Source organism: Toxotes jaculatrix, chromosome 6 (assembly GCF_017976425.1).
Source record: "Toxotes jaculatrix isolate fToxJac2 chromosome 6, fToxJac2.pri, whole genome shotgun sequence".
In the NCBI taxonomy this organism is placed as follows: Eukaryota; Metazoa; Chordata; class Actinopteri; family Toxotidae; genus Toxotes; species Toxotes jaculatrix.
Genome location: NC_054399.1, coordinates 29,426,019 through 29,443,718, shown reverse-complemented (window position 1 = coordinate 29,443,718; position 17,700 = coordinate 29,426,019). Strand labels below are relative to the sequence as shown.

The window sequence follows — 17,700 nt, the reverse complement described above, 5'->3', positions numbered from 1 at the left end:
TTTGAATGAACAACCACTGACTGTAGAGATAAGCACCGACTTCTGAGTTCACCAGGAAACCAAACACAGAAAGTATTCCCAAGTTGTGAAAATGGCCTAGTGACAAAAACTGAAAGTCTAAAATCCTTAAATGTCAAGGAGTTCCTTTTGAGTTTTGGTGCATCGTCTGGTTCAGTCCCACTGTATTATCTGAGCTGTGAAAGCAGTGAGCTAGCTCTTCAGAGACACTTTCTGTCTTCCCTCGGTGCAACCATGTATCAGACTTCTGCCTTCTTTCCCCCGTTACACCACGGAAGCGGGATGTTACCGGCAGTACGCGGCTGACAGTTAATGCTGACAGGCCCGTCAGAGAGCAGCACTAGGGAACTGGGAGGATTTTCTGTATTAGAGGGCAGGAGAGCTGTGCCATGAAACTTAATGAGCAAATGTTTGCTCTTCCCTCCACCCTCTGCAGACTGTGTTCATTGATAGGTCATGTAAATATGCTGTTTCTCTTCTGTATGCTTTTAATGGCTTATGGGACGACATCATCAGAGGACAGTGTAAGAGGCCCGTTGACAGTTTGTGTGTGATAACTGTAGGGGAAAATTATGGGTTTTTTTTTTTTTTACAACTTGGGCTTTATTTTTTTATACTTTTGTCCCCCATTCCTATCAGTTATATCATTGTACTCAACAAGTTACATTGAGTATGTTATGTTTCTTTAACATTGATTGGTCAAAATTATTTCTGCATGGCAGCCATGACATAGGTAAAGGTCATGGATAAGCTGTGGTTAAGGAATGGATAAACGCAGGCAGCTATAACACTTAGTCAAGGTTAGGGAAAGCAAAGGAAATGTTTACTGCAGTTCTGGGACTGACTGCAAACCCTCTCTTCATTTGTATCCACCATCCTGAAATGCTGCTCTAAGCATCTTTCTCTACTTTGAATGAAACTGGTAACAAAAAGGGCTAATGCTACCATTCGAACAGAGTGCAAAGCAATATTGGCAGCATTTTACTCTGCCCGTATCAGCATTGACGCACACTGTTTTATTCCTGCTAGAGGCAAACTTTATTGACCTCTGCACAACTAAATGGTTTCTTGTTTTCAGTGTAAGCCTGTCTTGTTATAGAAGAACTTTGCAAGAACAGCTTTCCACGGCTCAGACGGAGGCTGGTAAGAGAACTCTGAAAGGCACTGCAGTGTTTCTACCCCGGGTGTCCAGAAGTAGGCAACCAGATTGTTTATATGTCACTTTGACTGATCAGAGGTTGATTTGCATGGCTGCTCCCTCTCAGCTCCACAGCCTAATGAGTCTCTGTGAGGAGAAGACACTTTGTGTGAAACTGTTGTCACTTGTCATTGTGAATTGCCTCTGAAACACAGCTTTATTCCGCCTCGCACAACATTTGACTGCCTGGCTGCCTGCCTAGACACCATTAAATTCTTGAGCCCAAATGAGAAACAGGCCTGCAAGACAAGTGTGCTAGGGGTCGGTGACAATGAGACGTGAAACAATAGGCTGTAAACTCGGGAGCTGAGGAATAGTTTTGTTGAAGAATAGTTGTGACCTAGGAAAAGTATTAAAGCCCAGTCATTTTGGGTATGTCCTTGTGACAACAGTAATATTCCACCTGCCTACTGTTCATCTGAGGCAAACTGACATCTGTAGAACTATGAATACTGGCCTGCAAAGTAAAACTCATATTCAGATATTAAAATGTACAATACATGAGTTTCAGTTCATTCATTGCACAGAATGAATATAATGCCAATACGAATTCCAACAGGTTGGAAGCTGAAATGGAACCAACTGGAATGTTGAACTCATAGATGAACATGGGGACTAAAAAGCCTTTTGTAAATGCCAAAATATTCTAGACTGAACTTGCTGTTGTGATTGTTCTGCTACAGTTAATCAAGATTAACTTATATATATAGCAAATAATATATGATCACATGTTAATGGCTGTTCAACCACACAAAAAGAAGGTATGTGCATGTTCCACAGGACTGTGTGGAGTTAGATTTATTAGGACCTCTGAAGATTGAGCATTGTTTAAATGCAAATGTCAGTTTCTAACATCCTTAACCACACACCTAAACCCATGCAATAACCTGTAAAGCTACTCAGGGAACCTCTGCTACTATGAGTCCACAGTAACTTGGTTGCCAATCATAAACCGATGCAACATTGAAGCTGAGGAAGTTGCTGTTTAGAGCTTCATACCATGAAGTATTCAAAATGCACAGAACGGAATGTACCACTACCAAGCAACACAGCTTAAACGCTGCAGCTACAAACCTCAGTGAGTTTTGTTGTCTGTTAGGAAAAATAAAGAAAAAATAAAGAACTGAACCCAAGGTGCTCGGTTACCTTACTACCTAATAAACACAGAGACCATCTGTGTAAATGATACCTGTCTGTGTCTTATTGACTCGCGGAGTGTCTGCACGTTCTTTGGGTTTTGATTTTTTATTTTTTTTTTTCTGTGATCAACCAACCAATCAATACTTGTTCAAATATTAGTGAGCTGCCCGAGGTAATGCATTGTTGATTTTGGTCTTTTTGTGGATTTTGCTGATAGTGAGAAAATACAGAAAACAGGACAGGAGCAGGAAGTGACATGTTCTTAATCAGTCTTGTTGAATCACATGGTTTTGTGGTGCCTCCAACAGTGCTGCATAGCAATGTTTTCCATGATGTTTTCATGTGAAAAGTGTTATTCATTACAATTATAATAAAGGGATTGACTGTACACTTTGCTCTCCTGTGTCAGTCTAAAACAAGCAACTAACTGTTCTATCATCAGTGAGTATTAGCTGCAGTGATGGTCTAAATGCTGTTTCACATTGTTTTCAACTTGGCAGCAATAAAAATGAGCAGCAGCAATCAGAGAAAACACAGCATATTTGTACATTTGTGAATGGTGATATTTAAATATGAATGGAATTGGCTCAAGTGTTTTCCTGCCCGATGCTGCACAGTAAATACGAGTATGGGACCCGAGAATGAAGTGACAGGGTTTCACTGTGACTGGCATGGGGAGTGACAAGCAGCGGTACAAGGCAGTTAGTGCAGCATATAAACAGCATAATGTGCTGTGTGGATGATTCTCTGGCTGGTGTCAGAGCCGTCAGAGTGGAGGAGGCTGGGCTGCCACAGGCCTCTGCAGCATGTGTTGAAAAGCAGCGTCTCCTGTTTACTGAGCCATCATTTACCGGAGTAATTGAATGAAGAAAACACTCTGCTGCTTGGGGCTAAACCACCCATGAAGAGATGAGCTCATAACCAATACACTTTATTCCACCAATTATTCAGCAGGCTGGAGGGTGTTGGATATACAAGGCTGGTCAGAGTTGTGAGTTGGTGGGATTCCAGATTACACATGTAAGCAGGTTACCGTGCCGACCATAGTCTGTTTGCTTCAGACACACAGCAAATGATTTTATTTTATTTATTTTATTTTGATTTGTTTAACAAAGGTGTAGGAAACTCAGATTGTTAATTATGAAATGTCATACTTTTCATTAGGTGCCCTTCATTTGTTCTGTTTCCCGGTTAGGACATTGGAAAAAAAACCCAGTTTTTTTGTCCCAGAAAAAAAAAGTCCAAACACTGTTCTCACCTGGGCTTGTCTTTTTTTATGTGTGATTGACAGTGAAACAGGGAGCTTTGTTTTGAAGTTGTTTGGTGTGTGTGTGTGTGTGTGTGTGTGTGTCATAAACCTGCTTCAGTCCTCAGGTTGTTCATACTTTCCCTTTTGTCTGTTGTCGGGTTAAACCCGGTGAAGCTGCTCTGTAGTGCTTCCCGTTCTGATCATTAAAGGATCGTCCAGCTCAAACATACACTTTAGAACTACGAGGTTCCTCTTGCTTTTACAGAATGCGGTGTTTGTGTCTTGCCTACGCCACAGTGCTTCGCTGCTCTCAGTTCTGTTCACATCTGATATGCCACAAACGCCCATACTATACCCTGGCATCTGCATTTGTGTAAGAGAAGTCAGAAGGGAAAGTGATCATTTTTGTTCTCATCTTCAATGAATTAACAACATTTTAACAGGAAATTGAAATGAAGTAGGTTTGTTATAACGATGAATTAACCTATTTTCTACCATGGGTGGCGATGCTTTTTTATCATCATTGCATTTATAACAGATTTCTAACCATTACATTCATACCATTCTTATGACCATTGCACCCTGGCTCTCAGAAAACAAACCTCAGTTTATTATCCACTAATCACTCAGTGATGTGAGAACGCGGTGAACAGACAGGCTTTTAAAGCTCTTTTGCTTTGATTGTATTGATTCTTTTTGTTTGTTTATTGTTATTTATTATTTGTTCAAAGAGCAGGAACACGACCAAAGCAACATGACAGTCAGAGAAGAGTCAGATATGTATTCAATGTGATGCTCAGCGTTTCCCAGGTAATGGTGTTTTGCAGAAGAGAATCGTACACAATAAATGGATGTAGAATGGGTTTAAAGGATTTTAAGTGGCTTTTCTATTATTAAAGTGGACAAACTAGACTGACTCCGGTATATTTATTAGTTTCCTGCTCCTAACTGCATCCTAATCGTGTTTCTGTATGCAGAATATAGTTTCTTGTCCAGGTTTCAGTAGCAGTTTGGCCAGTGTGTGGCTCTCAGCATATGGCTGAAGTTGTTTTTTAAGAGTCTGTGAGGGGCAGAGAGTAATGTCTCGGAGGTGGTGGTGTTAGATTTTGGCAGGGTGAGGGAAAAATTTGCAAAGAAGCGAATGAGGACAGCCCCCACCCCCCCCCAAAAAAAGAGTATGTGACATCTGTCCTTGCTGGTGTTATCTTTCAGGCAGGATTTCCTTAGCCAGGCCCAGGATAACCGGATAAAGAAGAGAGGGTGGTTTCAGTAACAGTGATACTGTAGTTTTACACTGGTACTGATCTGCTGCCCTTTACTTAGGTGTAATACCTGTGACTTGGACTCACCGTCATCACCTTCAGGCTTTGGTTGAGACTTGCTGCCCCATGATTTAAGCCTTGACTTGGAGTCGTCCTGATTGCTCTGAGACTTCACTTGTTGCTGTTAACTGTGACACGTCTCAGCTGAGGGTTTGGGGAGAAGCTGTACGGGATTTCTGTGAGTTAAATTATATGTATGTAAATTATTTAAGAACCTGTAACTTGGCAACCAGCTGTCTGCCAACCATAATTACCTCATATATGTCCATTATACAGACAAAAAGATCTATGAAACCCAACTGCATTTTAATTAATCCTGTCATTCATGGACAAAGGCATTTCCTTTTTCTGTGTGAAAAGAAACCCATCCCCCTCGAGCGTTTGGGTACATCATAATTCCCATATAAAGCATGCGTGGGAGCCAGCTCATTCTCCTTTGGGCTGCTGCTTCTCTCTGCCTCCCTCCTGACTGAACAACCTCTCCTCTGTGGCTCTAGCCATGCGTGTTCTCTGCGAGATTGGCTTTATGCAACGATCAGCCACTAAATGAGGAGGGTGGAGTGGTTGGCATTTAGCACATTCTGAATTTAAAATAGTCATGCTGGATCTGTGGCTATTCTGCAGTTCTCTGCTTACTGTAGGAGCACTGGATAATTATGTTAGTCAGTCAATCCTCAAGCTCTCACCTCCTCCAGGTGACATATATTTGCTGTCCATGCATTAAGAGTCACATGATGTGTGAGATTTTCAGCAGATTTTCACTGTGCCTCGGACCACTTTGATTTTTGATTTGAAGTTTTAGGTTGATTTTTATGTTACCTCGTAAAATCACTGGCTCCACAGCCCTATGCTAACACTTTAGTGTACACTGCGCAGGAATAGGGCGAGATGCAGCTCCTTTAATGGTGGCTAGATGCCAGAGAAAAGGAAACTCCAGTGTCTAATGTCTTGGGAAAAACAAATGCTTTTCATTAATACCTCAGAGCTAACGGCCAGTTCTAATCTTGGTTATTCTTTTGAAAAATATTGCCCATTTAAAAGACAGTTTTTAAGATGATGTACATACACACCTGTCTGAAAATGATTGGCTGTTACCAGTCAGCTCGTGGCCAAACAACCAGTGGTACTGATGAAATACTGCAAGCACTTCTGTGAGTGATGGGCAGCCATAGATACGGAAACAGTTCTCTGCCAACACAAAATGGTTTTATTTAACTTATATATGTTATTCATCTTTTTCATGGTGTTTACTATCTGCACATTGATGCAGGACTGGCCTCTGATGTTAAAGCCCTGTGATTTATACCCACAACCATCCATCTCAGCCTTCTCCACATGAGAAGGTGTAAGGCTTTCTGCATTTGAACATTGCCAGTGACGCTGCCACTGCTGAACGAACTGCACAAGAACGTCCAAGTGTTGAGTTTTCTAGCTGGATAGCATCCATGTGTGACATTCACTTCATTCTAAGAGCTCTGTTTCGTGAGGTGTTCGGATTTTCTTGCTATTCCCACTTCCCCACAACCTGCTTCATCCGCAGTTCCTCTCGAGTAAATGATTTGTCAGTGTTTACAGGGGAACATTTTGACAACTAGCAAATGACAGGCACAAACCTGGATTTCATTCAGCGCAGCCAAAATATAGCAGCTGTGTTATATAGCAAAATGTGCTCTGCAGTGCAGCAGAGGCTGTGTGGAACATTGTTTTCTTTCTATAGACTACTGTTGTCTTACTTAAGGTTGTCATCATGGATGTCTTGGTTTGCAACAGTAGCACACACATGCTGTTCACCGAATGGAAGCAGATCACAGTGGGTGATACAAACCGTTGTGCACTGCTTGGAGGAAACACTGCTCAAACAGCACTGAAACATTTTACACTAGTTTGTAACAATCTGGTGCAAAATGGCTGCACATTGAATGTTTAGCTGTTGTATTCAGTTAAGATTGTCAGCTGTTTGCAGTCATAGCTACAGAGCTTAACTTCAAACCCAACATACCTTGCAGCTGCAATGCATTCTGGGTTACTGAGGCTGATGGCCTTTGATGAATTTTACCATATATGAATGAATGAATGAACTGAATTGAATTTGTAATGTGACCAAAGGTGCCTTTACAAAACATCACTGTTACAGGACACAATTTAAACCTTGTACAAAGAAACAGCTTTCAGCTGTGCTAGTTAGACATCAATCAAAGTGAGCACTCCATGAGGAAGAATATAAACTGTTATTGTTGGTAAATAATTGTGATAAAAATCGACTTCGTCCTGAAGTCATTCCAGTTGTTCTGAACCATCCATGTCTACCAGCTCATTTGTATTTTTTTAAAATTCATTAAGAAAAAAATATCCAATATAGTTTTCAATACAAGGACAGTTTACAGTTAACACGATGCTCGTTTCCTATTCCCCCAAGATCACACACTGAACAAATATTCAATTTCTTCTTCTAAAGCAGTTTACAACCAAATGAAGCAGCAGTATAACAAGTCTTATTTGAGCTGGTATACACTATGAGCAGAAATAGACCCTTTTTTTTCCCCTTTGATACACAATTAAAACGCAATTTTCAGTTGAATTGGCATGTAATTTCACTTTAGTCAACTCTGGGTCTTTTGCCCCAGTTGTACTTATTCTTGTGAAAACACAGTCTTTCTCACAGATATAAGAGATGAGCAGAGACTGCAAATTCACCTTCTTCAGACCTATATTTACAACACATATTATCCATTGTCAAAGGTCACTGAAATGTCAGCTTGTTTTTTTTTCAATTCCTGTAATGGCTCATCTATGATCTTAGATCAAATGGCAGGATCTAAACAGCTTCCTTCCTGGAGTAAATCCCAATCCCCCAACCCTAGCCAAGGTTCGATGTACAGTATAAATGATGGATGTCAATGCAGCTTTTTGACTGTGATGGATTGTCACAATCTGAATCAAAACTAACTTTTGAATTTATTAAGAACTGTGGAATCATGATGTGTTTTCCCACGCTTTGTCCTGTTACTAAAATCGCCATAAAGAAAAGAAGAACAACAAAAAAAACTGGACCTGGAGATGTAAGGCAGAGTGGCAGTGAAAGTGTGAAAGTATAGATTTTTTTTCCTTTAAGTGGTTCTAAAATGCTTTGCAACCCCTGGGTAAGTACGACATGAGTGCTTCAGTGTGCATTTTGAGAAATTTAAAGGTCAGAGCAGTTGCATTCTCTGTTATGAACTCATCCTGAGGGATTAACCATTAGCAGGAGCTGATCCATTAGCTGTGTGTTGTTAATGTGTTACAGATCTTTTTTATCATCACAGGGAAGATAATCTCTGCACCTCAGTGTGAGTCAGTATAAATGTGATAGTTTGGTTGGTTTTTCTTGCTGCATGTGGTTGATATATTTGTGAGTTAGTCAGGGTTGTGAATGTATTTTTAGTTTGTTCTGATGCTGAACTGAATGAATTTTTGGAGTCAAAAACATTATTTTGCAGCAACATGTTTAATATCGACAACTTAGCAACAAAGCAAAAAAAAGCTGTTCAGATAATGGCAAGAATGGTTCAGACTATAATCACAAGTTCCCTCTCTGACCTACACTTTTCAATGGAAACTAATCTTCTCCTTTTTTTTTTTTCTATTTTCTTCTCATCTTAAATGCCTGTCCTTGTGGATTACATGTGAAAGGTCACATTGACATATTTCTAAGGAAATAATTCCAAGAGAAACAGCAAGCACAGGGTCAGAGAAGAATGTGAGTGAGAGACAACTCACAGTTGCCTGTGAAGTGAGGCGAGGGCACCAGCATGTTTTACATTTAGAGTGTCAAGCCTCAGGGTCAGCCAACAGCAGCCATGGGAAATAAATAGCTTAATAATGGTACGATCCACTCGCTTCTTCTCCACCCACCTCCTCTGCCTCATTGAAACCTCTGATAGAAGCCTCTGTGCTGGCTTGACTCTGAGATACTTACTTTTTTTTTTTTGCTTAGTGCTGTAAAGATTAGTATTTCCCTGCTGTATACTGACCACACTGTAACCTGTTGTACAACTCGTACAATATACCTGGGGAGCAGCTCTTGGCTCCGACTGCACAAATGGGTTTTGAATGGCATTGAACTTTAAAGAGCATGCTTATCATTTGCCAAAAGTTACTGTGAAAATGTCTTTCCATGCCTGTAATGTGCTCTTCATGGCTTCTTGCTGGCGAAACAGGATTTAACTCCTCCCTGGAACATTCACGGTACTCTCTGCAGCCCGCCATTTTGAGAAGTTGCCGTCACAGTACTATAGATGTAGAATACTCATTGACATTACAGACAACCCGGTCTCCTAAGAACTATGTTTCTGTACAACTAATTTGCAGCAGCAAATACACTTTGTGGGAAATATCTTTTCTAGAAACGTAATGAGGAAATGTTGATAATTTACATATTTGGCAAGTTGTAATTATGTGGATACTGAACACATCAGTAAAATATTAACAGACAACATCTGTGATCACCAAAATATCTGATCTTTCAGTCCAACATCCACTTGTAGTGACTCCAGCATTAGGAAACTGTTTTCGTGGTTCTGTTCACAGCTCCCGGTTCAGGTTAGAAAAAGATCCTGGTCTGGTTTAATACAAAACAAGTTCACAGTGACTTCAGACACAATGTGCTTATTTACATTTAACAAAAACCACCCTCTTTCCTGAACCTTAACCAAAGTGCTTCTGTTGCCTAAACCACAGAGGGTTCTGTCGACCCTGGTCTCTGATGTGCCAGCTGCGTGCTTTTTGTCTTGGCCAGAACATAATTTTAGCACAAATGTTTATGTTTACAATTGGTCAGATTCTACTTTGGTCATATATATGCTGAGAAATTACCCATTAATCTTGTTGTGTTGACTTCAAAATCCGAATCAACTGTCCCAGTTTTGATGGACAGTGCTTCCTCCAGATTAGAGGTTGCTGTGTTGTGAAGATCAGGAGGGGGCAAAGAGGTATTGGGAGATGATATGGAAATTTTGTGTGTTGATAGTTGAAAAGTTGGTGATGTAAAAATGAGCAGATCCCATCGGATGTTTGTAGATAATGGAACAGAAAATGATTAGAATTATATTTGAATTCGAATTTTGTTGTATCCAATATTTAGTTTGTTTCCTGGTCTGAGGTGGGACCTCACTCTTTAAGGAGGTGGGTGGGATGGCCCCCAGACCTCAAGACCAATTTCCTGTTTATTTGGTTGCTGGGATCTGGGGAGCAGCTCATTAGGAGTGATGACTGATACCTGGGTTGGTGTGACTGTTCACCTATACAGGTGTCACTCTGTAAGGCTCTGTAGGCTACACTGTGGTTGGGTGGACTTTGTTTGATTTTGTTTTTATGCTTTTCTTATGCCTGTTTATGTTCACACATCCACACAGTGCACACATTGCTGATGAACTGACTGTATCTTTATCTTTCTTATATGAATTTCATTTACTTTAAGGAGTCAAGCGTGGTCTCCACATTTTTTTCCTTTCTTTGAGCCAGGTCATGAGATTTCTTTTTAAATGTGCTCTATAGAGGAACTTGACTTCATTATATTGAGGCAAAAGCTAATGTCACTGTGAGGCTGTCAGCAGCTTCCCTTTTTTTGTCCAACCCAAAATGTGTCTACACATTATCTTTAAGACTGTGTTTTATAACTGTGTTGATAAAAACATAAATCTGGGTGGGGGGCATGTGAGCATTGTTTCTGAAGTGTCTTTTTCTAAGCTGACAGTGAAAACAGTGGCACTGACATCAGTCATTTGTAGAGCATAAAACTTTGTGCTTCACATAATGTATAAAACATAAGAAACTGAATGAAATGTAAAAACCTTTTTAGAGGAAATTAAAAACATATACATACCTGAAGCTTCAGCAGATGCAGCAGAGGCAATGATCACTAAACTGGGATCAAAATTAAATGTCATTAAAAAAATGACTGCGCAATTTACCAGGGTAGTTTTGTTGAGAACAATTTTGTCTTTTCCACACACATGTTCACATCTGGATGCTGCCCAGCACAACCAGTCTGATGAGCTGCCCACAGAGCAGCCCAACTGGAACAGTTGGGAGCTACGTGTCTTGCGCAGAGGCCCCTCAGCAATGTCCAAGCGAGAGAGGCAAGATGTTCAAACTGGCAACCCTCTAGCCAGAAGCCTACATCTCTAATCTCTCTAACTCAACATGTATGTGTGTGTCTGTATAGCTGACTGAAGCAAATTACCTACTCATTTATGTGGGTGGTTTGCCACAATATGTATGTTACTGAATGAACCACTAACCACACAAGTTAAAGTCTGGGAGGCAGCAGCCTGAGAGCAGACTGATCTCTGAGTTCTGTTGCTTTTCAAAGTTGGAAAACAAGCAGGCTCTTACTGGAGAAGAAGTGCTGACAGAGGACAATCTGAGGGCAGCAGCGAGGCGGGTGGGACTGTTGGATGACAATACTTTGATGCCTTCAAGCAAAAAAAAAAAAAAAAAAAACACTTCACAACTACACAAGTATCATCCACCTGTCTCGGTCTGTCTCCGCACAAACGCCGCCTCACACTGACCCTGCACTCAAGAAGCAACTTGCACCTCTGAACAAGAACACAGGCGTTATGATTCCTACTCTGAGGACAAAAGTGTGGCCTCTGATGTGGAACATAGCATCTCTTCTTCTTTAGTTGCCTGCGGAGCTCCTGCGTGGCATATTTAATTATTTTTCTAAACACTCCAGAGCGTCGTGAGTATGAGAAGACTCATCAGATCAGCACTTGTGGTATCAATAACACCACCGATGACTATTCTTCTTCCACCAGACCAATTATGTTTTGGAGCAAAAATTAGTGATTTAATTAAATCTGACTCTATGATTTTTATCTTAAGAGGACTACAGTTTATCATCAGTGTTAACAACATTTCCTGAGAGTAATTTAGTAAAGCAATCAGACGAACAAATGATGAAGTAACCTGCAAACCCTTGTTGGTAAAACCTCATTTTTAAACTGTCCTGCACTAAAGACCATGTGGCTTAAAGGATGATATGTCTTCTTACAGTCAAAGAGTAATTCATTTTTGGTTTGTCAGTTTCAGGCTTGCACACAAAAGGAAACATTAAAATGGATTACAACAAGGGCTCTTATTTTTGTAGCTCTGTGCATCATTCTTGTCACAAAAATACTCACCAAGTTAACTGCTGAGATTTGGAAACATGGCTACATCTCCACTACATCGTGCCAGTATTTCAGGTTTGCTCACTTCTGGTTTTACCTCAGAAGAAAGTTGTTTAGAGCATGGGTTGCAAATAATATTCTGATGGGGGAAAGATATAGCTTGTCTCAGCCCTAGATCCAGCAGATCCAGGATTCACACACTGTCTCTGGCAGTCATCCAGCTGTTAGAACCATACATTTGTATCTTTTGTTTACACCTTGTCTCTCACCTGGCTGCTTGTTTCTTGACTGGCCTTTTTCTTTTTCATTGATGTCACTGTGTTTCCACATTTATAACTTTGTGAGTACAACACTGTCAAAATTGATAGACATAAAGAACAAAGTTACCAATACCAAAGTTGTGATGACCGGGAACTGTCCTTTTAAGGCAGGGTTAGGGTTAGGTGTGATTCTCCTGCAAAGAATTTACTTTTACACTCACCAAAGCACATTGTTGGTTTCCCTGAGGTTTGAAGACATGTTAAGTGCACTTCTGTCCTTCCTAAGGCACTCGTCCAATTTAATACAATTGGATGAGTGTACTAATCATGGGGAGTTCTACTCAGTTGGGCACTACACTGTGTTCTGTGGTTCTAAAAGGAGCTTTCTAAAGTCTGAGGAGACACTAATGCTGTCATTTGGGTGACCTTAGATGAGTGTTGATACTTAAGATTTAAAACAAAAAGCCAGCATTACAGATTGCTGGAGAAGACATGGGCATTTACCTGACGTTCAAGATGCATTATGGGAAATGTAGGACCAAGTTTTCAACCCATATACTACAAATCAGGGTGTCTCAGTTCCTGCTGCTTTGGTTTTAACCATTCTTTAAAATGTGTCTCTTTAATGTATCCCCCAGCTTTTTGAATTTGCAGTGCAACACCGTCTCAGATTTTACTAGCACACTGCTGCATTCCCTCCCCCGTTACTCCCACCAACTCTTCATCACTGAAAGAGTGTGATATTGAGAGATGCTTCCAAGCTCTATAGATCAGCAGGAACATGTATTGTAGGGGTGTGCCCGATTCATCGATTCATAGATTAATCGTGACGCGACACTTGACGATTCAGAATCGATTCATAAAAGTTCAAAAATCGATTCTTTTAATAACGGAAGGAAAGTGCAGCGGTCGGAACGAAAAAAAAAGTAGTGCGTGCCCCCCGGACATATTATAGGGCCCTATGATTTCCGCGATGATTGCGGAATTGGCCGACTAAAACGGAATCTATTTTTAACGCGGAATACCGCGGAATTTGACATAATTTGAGTGCAGTGCGTGTGGAAGAGGAACGTGTGTCTGGGGAAAACTGCACGGAGGGAAGCAAATCTGAGTGGCACAACAAGCCTCTTCCACAGACTTAGCCCCTCTATGTAAGCATGGCGAAGCGGCTGCGTACGGCTCTGTGTTCGTCGGCGAATAAACTGCGGAACTTGGCGCGAACTGCTTGGCTCTGTACTCAGGGGTTAGCGTCGAGTGTTGCCTATTCTGTCAACACTCCGTTGACTGGAAACGTAAGAATATGCACAGTGACCATATAGTGTCCAAAATCCATATGAGAAACAATCTGGCTGACATGCACATACAGTAAGATTTAAAAGGATTACTTTCTGGACATGTAAATCAAGATATCAGATTGTAATAAAAGTGGAAATATTGTCAATTTCCTTTCCCTATTTTTTCTTTTCTTTTTTTTTTTATCAGAGTTAGAAAAGAAAAGAGAGATAAACGTTTTACTTCAATGAATGGATATGTAAAAATTATTTTACAAGTAACTACAGAGTGAGAAAAGAAACATCCTATGTAGGAAAAAAAAAAGATGAATCGAGATGCATCGATAATTGGGGAATCATCGAATCGTAGCACTGTGAATCGTAATTGAATCGAATCGTGAGGTTAGATGGCACACCCCTAATGTATTGCTTCACCCTTGTGCTTGGGAGCTTGTGTGTGCATCCTTGTGCGTTCGCTAGTTGAACACCAGATGCTGATCAAAACATTGCTCTACAGCACCACTAATGGTCAAAACCATGATAGATTCCCTTTAACCTTTATTTACACTTCATGCATGACCATGACAGAAGTGTAAATATGATTTATCCAAGCAACAGCACGTGCTGCATATTGAACAGTGAACCTTTCAGGCTTTTATTCTAGTGACAGACAGTATGATGGTACCAGTGCACACATTCAGTGAAAGTGCTGGTTTATGATACATGTTTATTCATGCATTCAAAGCAGATTTTTCAAGGTTTCTATCTGTCCATTCACACCTGCCTGCTCCCCACCACTATCAATAAGACGGACAGTTGCTGATTATTACCAAGGGAAGGTTGGGGCCTGGCTGTTTTTACTGGCATTGCGTTTGACTAGGTGTGGCTACAGGCATGAGAAAAAGCTTTTGAAAGATCATATTGTTATTGCAAGACTTACAGCAGATGTAGAGATGTACAATCCCTGTAACTTGCCTGGAGCTGTTTCTCTGTCAGAGCTCTTCATCTGATACTGGTTATTCTCTCTTCCCTTCTCTCCCTCTCTTCTTTCCCTCGCCTTTGTCTCACCATCTCTCTCTCTTTCTCTTTCTCTCTCTCCCTTAGGCATGCCCAGCTTCATCAAGTCCCCCGACGATCAGACGGGGATATCGGGAGGAGTGGCGTCGTTCGTATGCCAGGCGGTGGGTGAGCCCAAACCTCGCATCACCTGGATGAAGAAAGGGAAGAAAGTCAGCTCTCAGCGCTTTGAGGTACGACTTGGGAGCTGGCCTCAAAGCTCCCTGTCTGATGTGTTAGAATGTGCAACACCTCCTTGTCTCACACCTTCACTCCTCATTAGCTCTTTGCTCTTTGAATGTGTCTAAGAGAGAGAGAGACACAGAGCAGCATAGGGTTTGTGCTGTCCTTTTATACTCGCAATTACAGTGTGTCAACACTCCTTCTCAGTGGATGTGTGTGCAGCAGTGAGGCTGAGCTGTATAGGGTAGGTTAATATTTACTAATTACTGCTGGCACAAAAAAACTATACAACAGCTTTCCTCCATTTAGTGCCTGTTGGAGGCCACTCAATGCAAATGAAGGTAGTTGCAGTATTATGATAACTAAGGCTCAGAATCACAGCAAGTGCAGAGTTCAATGTGTGCAGGTTAAACACTGGCACTGGCAGGTTAAAGAACTGTCACTGAGCCAGAGTCCAGCAATGAATGGGTAAGAGCAAGTTTATCCAAGAGCCCCTCTTACACCTACAAGGTTCCAAAATGTATTATTGATATTTTAAATGTTGATATATTGACTCATCTTTGGAACGTCGGTGTTGTGTGAGGGTGGGAAGGCTCATGGATCAAAAGGGCTATTACCAGTAATTATCTTCATTACCAGCTAATCTTTTGATTAGCTTTGGGATTAACCAATCAATCTGTTGATCGATTGGTTAATCTACAAAATATCAAAAAAAAAAAAAAGGGAAAAATGTCCCGAAGCCTCAGATTGCATCCTCAGATTTCAAATTGTCCAGACAGTCCAGAAGATAAACATTTTAAGTTGACAGTGATATTAAACAGATAAAATCAGTTTACAGCTAGAGACTAGAAAACTGAACTAGAAATAAAGACGATCTACTGATAATTATTATTAAAAGCTTACTTCAGATTTGTGGACTTTTGGATGTACTTACTTTCCATCCTGTAAGTGATGACTTTCTCTTCATGTTTCTGTGAACCCAGCTCACTAAATCTTGAAAAGCTTGAGTTAGATGAACATGAATCTTTGTCAGATTTCATGTTGTGGTGCTTTACTGCAAAAACACATACGCAACACATTAATGGTGGTTAATGTTCAGTCCAACTAGCAAAGCAGTAAAACATGAAACATGCACAGTGATGTCTGCATGACAGCTGCCCAGAGATACAGAAGGCAGACATGAAATGTGTTGTCATGTGAATAAACTCTGCTGGTCATATTGGACCTAATGAAGGAACTTGTCAATTAGTGCAACAGTGTGGTTCTGCTCTTTACTTTTATTTGAGTCTTATGGCAGAAAGGCACAGGTTTATGAGACTGTACATGTTAGCAGAGGATACATGTTAGCAGGGATTATTTTTAATTAATGGGAAGACACCAGTGTTATCCTCTTTATTTTTCAGTTTAGTTTTGAGATCATTTCAGGAATCAGTGTGTATATATACTGCACATATGCATTGGTCCGGACATTCTCCTGCTGAGTGTCATACATGGAAATGTGCAGAATCTTTGTACACTGTGGTAAACTGACCAGAACCTGAACATGTTATGCATGCAGGTGCATTAATTTACACAGCAGCTTCAGCAACTGCTTAACAAATGGGTTTGTAAGAGGCTTCCTGCAGGACTCTGGAGCAGCAGGAAGGCTGCCAGCCAACCAAAATGACTTCAAGTGAAGTGACTCAACATGAGTCCTGTGTAGACGGAGACACTTGGTTCATGTCGATGTGAGTAATAGGAATTATCTTCCACCTGTCTGCCCAGCATTACTCAAACTGATGGCTACCCTGTGTGTGCAGGGGGGAGGGTGGGGAGGGGGTGTTGCTGCACCGCCTCACAGTGCAGGGAGACAGTCCAGCTCTCCAGCTCTCCTTTAACTACCCTGATATTCAGTCTTATTCAGTCTGATTATTGATCCATTAATCGAGAATTTGCACCAGGTGCTCTCAGCTGGTAAACATCTCAATTCTACGGTTGACCCCAATATGTAAATACGTAAAGGTGGAAGGTCAAAGGAAGTGATGTGAGCATATGTTGGAGAGCTGTAACACACACCAGACAGCCAGAGACAGTCTTTGCTAATCTGTCTTGTGTCAGCTTTATGGTAGGAAGGTAATCAGGGCCTGTGGTGAAGCTTGCTAGCATCAGTACTAGCTTGCTGCTCAATGCTCCCCATGTTCATTCATGAGAACAGAGGTGAAATCTTCTGCACCATTTCCTGGGTGTCACTAAATTTTCATGTTGTCCTTCTCCTGTTTTGGGAATTTCTACTGTCACCATTTCTGTTCTTAATTTTGAATGCAATTTGTAGAAAACACAGATGCATTGTCAGGTTTTACACTGTTTACTGTCTTCACTGTTTTGTTTTGTTTTTTTGCTGCTATTTCAACACTTGTCACTGAATTTCTTGCTAAAATATTCCATGTTAAATTGTTCCATCAGATGCAAAATCTCTGCTGGAGCAGATCAGGGTTTAGCTTGTCCCAAGCCAGTCCCCGGCCTCTGTTTTGATTTGAACCTAACTGGTTGAACTTGGTCCTGGTTTTTGTATAGACTTAACCAAGGTTGTCTCTCTTGCAGTCCTTCACATAAAGACTTTTTTTTTGTATTCAGAAGTTAAAACCTTGTTAGTATGAAATACCTTTTCTCCATTTCCAAGCTCTTCACAATGGCTGTATAATCGGCTCATGTCATTCTGAGTAATAGGAATGCTTCTCCTCTGGGCTAAGTGTTACTCAAACTGATGGCTTCCCTGTGTGTGTGAGGTGGAGAGACCTCCTACCAAGGCAGGAGTGCAGATCTGTACCTCCTTCATTAGAGCAAGAATGCGATTCTTGCCAGTCGGCTTG

The 17,700-nt window shown here is 40.9% G+C and overlaps 1 protein-coding gene across 7 annotated transcripts in view; it reads left to right on the top strand.

The window, feature by feature from the left end:
- ptprfa (protein tyrosine phosphatase receptor type Fa) overlaps window positions 1-17,700 on the top strand; it is a 225,811-nt gene that overhangs the window by 34,262 nt on the left and 173,849 nt on the right. For all 7 annotated transcript variants that reach the window (XM_041039769.1, XM_041039766.1, XM_041039768.1 and 4 more), the window contains exon 3: window positions 14,717-14,862. In XM_041039769.1, coding sequence (XP_040895703.1) covers window positions 14,717-14,862 — 146 coding nt within the window. The remainder of the gene's footprint in view (window positions 1-14,716; window positions 14,863-17,700) is intronic.